At 46.0% G+C, this 10,000-nt stretch overlaps 1 protein-coding gene across 4 annotated transcripts in view; it reads left to right on the top strand.

The window, feature by feature from the left end:
- LOC145655675 (receptor-type tyrosine-protein phosphatase F-like) overlaps positions 1–8,991 on the top strand; it is a 29,184-nt gene extending 20,193 nt beyond the window's left edge. For all 4 annotated transcript variants that reach the window (XM_081709171.1, XM_081709169.1, XM_081709170.1 and 1 more), the window contains 7 exons: positions 47–332; positions 1,841–2,019; positions 4,411–4,537; positions 4,946–5,071; positions 5,941–6,095; positions 6,479–6,614; positions 7,312–8,991. In XM_081709171.1, the coding sequence (XP_081565297.1) occupies positions 47–332; positions 1,841–2,019; positions 4,411–4,537; positions 4,946–5,071; positions 5,941–6,095; positions 6,479–6,614; positions 7,312–7,380 (1,078 nt within the window). In that variant the 3' untranslated portion in view covers positions 7,381–8,991. The remainder of the gene's footprint in view (positions 1–46; positions 333–1,840; positions 2,020–4,410; positions 4,538–4,945; positions 5,072–5,940; positions 6,096–6,478; positions 6,615–7,311) is intronic.
- The last annotated feature ends 1,009 nt before the right edge of the window (positions 8,992–10,000 follow it).

The following is a 10,000-nucleotide window of genomic DNA, read 5'->3' as shown; positions in this document are numbered from 1 at the left end:
CAGGCCAGCACACTCTGAAGGCCTGTGATTGGTTTATGTCCTGCAGTGCAGGCGTCGGCAGGACGGGCTGTTTCATCGTCATCGACGCCATGCTGGAGCGACTAAAGCATGAGCGGTCTGTGGACATCTACGGTCATGTGACGTGCATGCGGGCGCAGCGTAACTACATGGTGCAGACGGAGGAGCAGTACGTGTTCATCCACGAGGCCCTGCTGGAGGCGGCGACCTGTGGACACACCGAGGTCCCCGCACGCAGCCTCTACACACACATCCAGAAACTCACACAGGTGCCGACTGGAGATACCGTCACTGCCATGGAACTAGAGTTCAAGGTCAGGACACGCAGTTACACACACACACACACACACACACACACACGCTACTTACATTTGCATATGACACTTATATAAATGCACTAACTGTGCAGGCATGTTAAGTCCACCTTATATTCATGAGTGTTCTGTATTCATGTTAAATATCTGCCTTCCTGTTATGATGAAAATTGTTATACACACAAAGTCCAGAGTAGCAACCATACGTGAGTCTCAAACACATGTCCTACAAGTCATAAACACGTGTCCCCAACATACGTGGGTCTCAAACACGTCCCCACCATACGTGGGTCTCAAACACACATCCTATGAGTCATAAACACATGTCCCCACCATACGTGGGTCTCAAACACACGTCCTGCGAGTGGTAAACACGTGTCCCCATCATATGTGGGTCTCAAACACACGTCCTACGCAAACACAGGTACTTTATTTATATGCAAGTGAATAAATGAGCAAGTGTGTGTATATGCAAGTTTAAGTTAACATTTGTATAAGTAGTGTGTGTGTATGCGCAAGTGTTTCGTATGTATGTGCAAATGTTTCATATGTAAGTGTGCACACTGGATTTTGTCCTAAATGGCATCCCATAGAAGCTCTGAGACACATGCAGCTACAGAAAGGAGATGTGTACTGCATGCACCACACATGTGCACAGAGGACACAGAGAAGAAAAACCTACCACACAAAGAGAACAGAAACTTTAGAATGTGTGTGTGTGTACTGTTCATCTGTGTGTGTGTGTGTTCCCTGTCTGTCACACCGTTGTCTCGGTGTGAGCTTGATGTGCCGTCTCCAGGGAGAAAGCTCTAAGTCTCCCACTACACGGCCTTGTTGTATTCCCATGGCGACTTGAGACAGTGTAGTGGGTGTCCATAAGGAATCTCCGCAGGGCAAGTTGGCACTGTCATGGGCTTGTGCTCTCTGGAATGCTGCGTGTAAATCTTGCCCGCCAGACGTCCAGAGCGACATAACGTGACCCTGACGCTTTTGTCTGGTTTCAAAGTTAAAGTGACGTTCGCTTAAGTAAAGTCTTCAGAAAAGTCATTGGAACCTTCTCTCTCCTCCTCACAGATGTGTGTGTGTATTTGTGTGTGTGTGGTGTGTGTGTGTATGTGTGTGTGCGCGTGTGTTTTTGAGGTTGTTTAGCCCCCCCATGTCTGCTTGTGATGTTCAAAGGAGGAGGAATTAGACTTTTCATTTGAAGTTTGAGAAAAAAGCACCTGGAAACCTCCCCACTCCCCAACTACACACATCAGAAACTAGAAAACACACCTCACATCAGACAAGGGTGTGTGTGTGAGCTGAACGTTGTTCTAGTTTCCTCGGCCCCCGTGTTCAGTGTGTGCAGACCCTAACCCACACATCAGAAACAAGGGTGTGTGTGTGTGTGAGATGAACGTTGTTCTAGTTTCCTCGGCTCCTTTGTTCAGTGTGTGCAGACGGAACTCGGCCCCGTTGGCGTGAGAATGTTTGCTGATACTTCATCTCCTCTGCATTCCTCACAGAAGCTGGCCAACCTGAGAGCACACACCTCCAGGTTCATCAGCGCCAACCTCGCCTGTAACAAGTTCAAGAACCGCCTCGTCAACATCATGCCCTTTGAGTCCAGCAGAGTGTGTCTTCAGCCAATCAGAGGAGTGGAAGGCTCGGACTACATCAACGCCAGCTTCATCGACGGATACAGGTAGGTGTGTGTGTGTGTGTGTGTGTGTGTGTGTAAAGATGAATAGAAATGCTTGATTTGATGTAACAGGAAACAATGTTCCATCAGTACACAAAGAAGAAGAATATTTATAGAAAACAATGAACAAAGCCAGCCATTCGGCTAAAATCCAGACACGTACGTTTATCACTCTCACACTCTCCCCCTGTCTCTCTCGCTCTCTTTCTCTCTCTCTGTCTCACGCTCTCTCTGTCATGGGCAGTAGGTGAGAGCAAGAGTCATGCTTTGTCTCAAGCTGTGTCTCTGTAGTTTATCGCTTTGTGCTGGCAGTTGTCAGGATAACTTGTTCTTATTGGCAGGACAGTCCATAACTTAGCCTGTGTTAGCACAGCCCAATAGGCACCGCCTGCCCTGCTCACTGCCTGACAGGTCACACACATGCCCATGAAGAAATAAAATGATTACCTGTCACTGCAGTTCTGCTCTGTTTGATCCCCTCAACACACACACACACGCACACACATACACAAACACACACACACACACACACACACACACACATGCACACACGCAGGCTTGTTTTGGTATTCATAGGAACATAGCAGAGCTACCATGTTGATATATACATACCTACGATATTGGAGATGACACTGCGGATCTGATTGGACTGTGGTTGGTAGAGGGGCAGAGTCTCAGTCTGGGTGTATGAGGAGGGGTGTGGCCTATGTAGGGTGTGTATGAAGATGGGTGTGGTCTATGCAGGGTGCATATGAGGAAGGGTGTGGCCTATGTAGGGTGTGTATGAAGAGGGGTGTGGTCTACGCAGGGTGCGTATGAGGAGGGGTGTGGCCTATGTAGGGTGTGTATGAAGAGGGGTGTGGTCTATGCAGGGTGCGTATGAGGAGGGGTGTGGCCTCTGCAGGAAATGTTTGGGGTTGCTAAAGGCAGGAGGACTCTGTAGGAAACTGCTGTTTCTGGAACTAATACGTCTGTTACTGTGCTGGGATAGCAGCTGTGTAATGAAGGGTTTGTTGTGCATGCAGGTGCGTGCGTGTTTCAAGTTTGGTTTATTTGTCACATACATAGTCATACACAGTATAACTCGCAGTGAAATGGTTTGAGAGTGCACTGTCCAAACTGAGGAAAATAACAGGGGTGCATAGGGAAATATATGTCTATATATATACAAAATATATTAACAATGTATGTACAATATATGTATAATATGTTTATATACACAATGTACAATGTATATATGGATATGGATATGTATGTACACAATGTACAGTTCCAGCTTACAACTGACATATTTACAGTCACATGGTGGTGGTGGTCCCCACAGTTTATCAGTTTCCCAGATTCAGGGCCCGAATGGCCTGTGCGAAGGACCTCCTCTTCAGTCTCTCTGTCTTGGTCTTCAGGGAGCGAAAGCGCCTCCCTGACCTCAACAGAGAGAAGAGCCTATTGTTGGGATGGGTGGGGTCCTTCACCATCCTCCTGGCTTTGGTCTGGCACCGCTTGTAATAGATGGTCTGCAGGTCAGGAAGTTCCGTATGAGTGATGCACTCTGCTGAACGCACCACCCTCTGGAGAGCTTGTCTGTCCTGCTTGGTGCTGTTCCCAAACCAGACTGTGAGGAGGTTATTTTCCTGGCACCAGTTCTCCAGGTGTTCAATCTCCTCCAGGTAGGTCCCCTCATCGTTGTCTAAGATCAGGCCCATGATGACGGTATCGTCAGTGAATTTGACTTGCTGAGGAAGTGTGTGTGTGTTTTTGGATTGCAGGGGCTTCCGTTTAACTTGCCTAATAAATGAGGCCATGGCCCTAATGAAGCAGACAAGTCTTTCTCTCTTGAGAAAACGTGCGTGTGCGTGTGCGTGTGTGTGTGTGTGTGTGTGTGTGTGTGTGTGTGTGTGTATTGGGGCGGGGGGGGGGGTGTCATTAGCTGCTGAGGAAGTGTTGTAGACTTTGTCATCATGACAGTCTGTACACAGCGAGTGCTTCCTGGTCCCCATGAGCCCCATTTAATGAGGATGATGATGGCGTGGAGGAAGAGGGATTGGATGTAAACATGCATTCACACCTGAGAAGTGTGTGCATACCTCACGTTCCACACACACACACACACACACACTCACACACACTCACACACACACACACACACACACTCACACACACTCTGTGTCTGGACATCTCAGCTTGAGTCAGTATATATATATATAAAATGTGTGTGTGTATATACACTCGAGAGTCCCACTTTAAGTAGCTTGCTTTTTTCCATGAAGTCACAGCACCCCCAAGTGTATGTTCAGTGTATGTGTGTGTAAGTGTATGTTCAGAGCATCAACATTGATATAATCCCAGCTCTGTGTGTGTGTGTGTGTGTGTGTGTGTGTGTGTGTGTGTGTGTAGGCAGCAAAAGGCCTACATAGCCACCCAGGGTCCCCTGGCAGAAACCACTGAGGACTTCTGGAGAATGTTATGGGAGAACAACTCAACCATAGTAGTCATGCTCACCAAACTCCGGGAGATGGGGCGAGTAGGTTCAGAAAAACAACAATCGAACATGGCATCACACACACACATACACACACACACACACACTCACTCACATGCACACTCACACATATTCAATTCACTCGCTCGTACAAAATCATACACACACTGACTTGCACTCATATAGGCACACACACTCACTCGCACAAACTCATACACACAAACACTCGCACACACTCACATACACACTCACATATTCAGTCACTGGCACACAGATTCACTCACTCACTAACTCACACACACACACACACACACACACACACGCCTCTTTTGGTTCTGTTTGAATCCACATGGATGTAAAATGGATGTTAATTCCCAGTCATTAATGTCCAGTTCCCTGACTCCTCTGATTATATACAGTCAGACAACCATGACTGTTTTCACCCTGCAGGAGAAGTGTCACCAGTATTGGCCCTCTGAACGCTCTGCTCGGTACCAGTACTTCGTGGTGGACCCGATGGCCGAATACAACATGCCACAGTACATCCTGCGCGAGTTTAAAGTCACCGATGCCAGGGTGCAGCTCACTTTCTTAATATTCCGTATGCCTTCTTGAGTGTGAAGGTGCCAGTCAGCTTTACCATGTAACTGTAACAGTGTAACACAGCTGTACCATGTAACTATAACACTGTTACACAGCTGTACTTTGTAACTGTAACAGTGTAACACAGCTGTACCATGTAACTAACACTGTTACACCGCTGTACTGTGTAACTGTAACAGTGTAACACAGCTGTACTGTGTAACTGTAAAACAGCTGTACTGTGTAACTGTAACAGTGTAATGCAGCTATACCGTGTAACCATAACAGTGTAACACAGCTGTACTGTGTAACTGTAACACAGCTGTACTGTGTAACTAACAGTGTAAAACACCTGTACCGTGTAACCATAACAGTGTAACGCAGCTATACCGTGTAACTGTAACAGTGTAACACAGATGTACCATGTAACTATAACACTGTAACACAGCTGTCCCATGTAACTATAACACTGTTACACAGCTGTACCATGTAATTGTAACAGTGTAACACAGCTGTATCATGTAACTATAACACTGTTACACAGCTGTACCGTGTAACTTCTACACAGCTGTACTGTGTAACCGTAACAGTGTAAAACACCTGTACCGTGTAACCGTAACAGTGTAACGCAGCTGTACTGTGTAACTGTGACAGTGTAACACAGATGTACCATGTAACTATAACACTGTGACACAGCTGTCCCATGTAACTATAACACTGTTACACAGCTGTACCATGTAACTGTAACAATGTAACAGCTGTATCATGTAACTATAACAGTGTAACACAGCTGTACTGTGTAACTAACGGTGTAAGATTAAGGCTATAGAATTGCTTAGATAACATCACCCTTTCTATCTCAGGACGGCCAGTCCCGGACCATCCGGCAGTTCCAGTTCACTGATTGGCCGGAACAGGGGGTGCCAAAGACGGGGGAGGGCTTTATTGACTTCATCGGCCAGGTGCACAAGACCAAGGAGCAGTTTGGCCAGGATGGACCAATTACTGTTCACTGCAGGTCTGAGACTGCAGAACTCTTAACTGATGAGTGTGTGTGTGTGTGTGTGTGTGTGTGTGTGTGTGTGTGTGTATGTGTATGTGCGCGTGTGCGTGTGTATGTCCACGTATGTGTACGTGTGTGTGTGTGTGTGTGTGTGTGTGTGTGTGTGTGTGTGTGTGTGTGTGCGCATGTACTGACCTGCCTCCTGCTGTCCTGTAGTGCTGGAGTGTGTGTGTGTGTGTGTGTGTGTGTGTGTGTGCTGACCTGCCTCCTGCTGTCCTGCAGTACTGGTGTGTGTGTGTGTGTGTGTGTGTGTGTGTGTGTGTGTGTGTGTGTGTGTGTGTGTGTGTGTGTGTGTGTGAGTGTGTGTGTGTGCTGACCTGCCTCCTGCCGTCCTGCAGTGCTGGTGTGGGTCGTACAGGAGTGTTCATCACTCTGAGCATTGTGCTGGAGAGGATGAGGTATGAGGGAGTGGTCGACCTGTTTCAAACCGTCAAAACACTGCGCACCCAGAGACCTGCCATGGTACAGACAGAGGTAATCACAAACACACACACACACACACAGATAGAGAGACTCTGTAAAAACCACAGAGAGATCTGAGTAACTGAGTGTCTGTGAGAGTAAGAAAAATCCAGAGGGAGAGAGAGAGAGAGAGCAAGTGACTAAATGACCATGTGTGAGAGAGATAGTGAGTGAAGGAAGTGGAGCAGTGAGACAGAGATGGAGTGACATAGTGAGACAGAGACACAGTGAGACAAAGAGAAACAGAGACACAGTGAGACAGAAAGACAGAGACACAGTGAGACAGAGAGACAGAGACACCACGAGACAGAGACACAGTGAGACAGAAACAGAGAGACAGAGGCACAGTGAGACAAGGAGAAACAGACACATTGAGACAGAGACACAGAGAAACGTAGACACGGTGAGTCTTTGACTAACACAGTGGACACTTTTGCCTCTGGTCCAACTGCAGTGAGTCGCTCTGTAAAGAGAATCTCAGTCTGGAGTTACTTCATGATTTTTCCCACTACCACATGAACATACATCTTCATGTCCTACAGAGAGAAACGTTATTCACTACCAGAGAGGATTAAACCTTAGGATGCATATAACATAGTGTGTGTGTGTGTGTGTGTGTGTGTGTGTGTGTGTGTGTGTGTGTGTGTGTGTGTGTGTGTGTGTGTGTGTGTGTGTGTGTGTGTGTGTGTGTGTGTGTGTGTGTTTCCAGGACCAGTACCAGTTGTGTTACAAGGCAGCTCTCGAATATCTGGGCAGCTTTGATCACTATGCAACGTAACCGCTCACAAAACTCACCAGAAAAGTCCTGGAACGCCCAGATCAGCGAAGCTCTGTCGGAGCCAGACCCACCCCACCTATTCAAACCACAGGCCATGGGAGAGAGCCAGGGACACAGGGAGGGACAGCGAAAGAAGAGGAGAGCATTAAAGAGTTCTGTGTGGGCACGGGGCCTTCACACTTTCATCCTGTGGACATCCTTTTTCAGAAAGCACCCCAAAACAAACAAACAAACAAAACAACATCAAGCGTGCTGGTATCTCTAGTACTACGGCACCTGCTGTCTCTCTGTCTTGCTGACAGTGCAAGTTACTTTATTGATTTTTTAAGCTTGCCATTTTATTTGCCATCATGTTATTCCTTATATTTGCCATTATTATTATCATTACCATGACTATATAAAACAGCTGTACCAGAAACCCAGTATTTTTGTCATTTATGATATAAGGGGTCTATTTGTTTTTTATTTTATTTTTTTATACATTGCTGTTGGTTTCTGGTCTATTTTATTATCATATAGTCTCTTACATTTAACATAGAGGCATGAATTTTTACATTTATGGCATTTAGCAGACGCTTTTATCCAAAGTGACTTACAATTGTGACAACCTGAGTAATTGGGGGTTAAGGGTCTTGATCAGGGTTCCAACAGTGGCAACTTGGCAGTGGTGGGGCTTGAACTGGCAACCTCCCAATTGCCTGTCTAATACCTTTGCTGCTGAGCTACCACTGCCCCTGTCTAGTTTTACATGTACTGGAGCACCGGTGATAAGTACAGCACTCACGCCGCTAGTTTTGAGGTCGTTCTGTTCGTTTTAACGATGTAGTCCTTGTCAGACAGTCACAGGGGCATCTCTTACACACCTGCTTGTCTCCTGATCCCCACACAACAATTATCAATGTTAAAGTGATCAAATGGTGTGATCTGAGAATAATTACCCTGTATAGATTCTCAACTTCAAAATAGCTGTAAGACTGTGATTCTATATTTTTTCTGGAACCTTTAGCGCTAACACAGCGAGAGCAAGGCCATGTGCTGACTCGCTGGAGACTCCGTTCTCCCACCGGCCTGGCGGCTGACCCGCCTGAAATGGTCGCACTTGTAGAGCGATTGGCCGCCTCTCTTCATCTCATTTCAGAAAGATGAAACGTTTGAACTGGCAGCTGAACTCACTCAGCTGACCACGGTGACAGAATAGAACTGGCTGGAAGAGGGAATACCCGTATGTAAGGGAAGTCTCATTGTCCGTACGAGTGCATACAATTCCATATGGTTCTGGATCAGTCATTCCAATCATATCTCAATGTGGTTCAGAAGGACAGGCTCCTACTCCGAAACAGATAAGTATCACTGCATAACAAAGCATTTTCCCAACCCACATCCCCAAGAACAAAGCAACATGGATTCATGGGACCAGGGCAAATGATGCAAACCCAAGGGACTGGGGCAAATGATCCATTTCACTTTGTGTTCGCACCAAAATGTAAGAGGATTCAATCTGTTGTACATGCACTCTGTTTTCTATTTGCTAATAAAAAGAAAAATAAAAAGAGAAAGAATATGTTCCAAAAAAACCTCGATGTCAATAAAGTTTAATAACTGGGTTTTGTATATTGCTGATGTGACTCTTCTGTCACAGTGTTACTGTGTCCATTCCCTAGTGTGCACACACGCACATACACACTTACACATAGAACCTTCCTATACAAACACAAACACTACTCCAGAACATATGCTTGCACACAGTCACTCTAACAAACATATACACTCCTGCACCCAACACACACAAAGGCCCCTCCAACACAAACACACTGACCCAAACACATCCAAAACAACACACAGGCAGTCACACACAGAGACTCTTCCAGCAAATCGATATAGCTACATACACCCCTCTTGAACACATATACACTTGCACCAATGCACATATGCACACAGTCATCTCTAGAGCATGCCAAGACTTTCTCAGTGCACATACATATATACAGTTTCCTCTGATGTACACACAAACAGCATTTCATGTGCTGCAAGCATACACAAACACATGTCCCCATGGTGGTAAGTAGCCCTCTAGTGTCTGTCTCCCACTGTTTCTTATCCCAGACCAGCCAGCACAGAGCGTGTGTGTGTGTGTGTGTGTGTGTGTGTGTGTGTGTGTGTGTGTGTGTGTGTGTGTGTGTGTGTGTGTGTGTGTGTGTGTGTGTGTGTGTGTGTGTGTGTGTGTGTTTGCGCGTGTGTCTCAACCACTGGTACTGCAGTATCAGTTTGTCTTGCACCTGGAGAATTTAGTCCTATTCAGACACACTCAGATCAGTGCAAAGGTACGTATTATAGCAACTGTGTGAAAAAGGGTTAATTACAGTAATTAGACCCAGTTTGTTCCTTTGGGGTACGGTCGGAGCTGCCACACTGCTCTGTACGTAGTGTTTAATGGATAACGACTGGTGTCTGCCTGAACGAGCCAGTACAGAACTCAAATCAGTGTCTCCGTTTTTATTATAATTATAATATAATTATAATATTTTTATTATAATGGTCTAGGGTAGAGATCAAAAGATCACACTCAGAATTCTGTAAATAGAAATTAGAACTTTGAGTCCTCCAGTTCCTAAAATAAAAT

The sequence above is a fragment of the Electrophorus electricus genome, unplaced genomic scaffold (assembly GCF_041902795.1).
Source record: "Electrophorus electricus isolate QZ-2024a unplaced genomic scaffold, ASM4190279v1 Scaffold312, whole genome shotgun sequence".
In the NCBI taxonomy this organism is placed as follows: domain Eukaryota; kingdom Metazoa; phylum Chordata; class Actinopteri; order Gymnotiformes; family Gymnotidae; genus Electrophorus; species Electrophorus electricus.
Note: the sequence above shows the minus strand (reverse complement) of the source record. Positions and strands in the feature narration are given on the sequence as shown.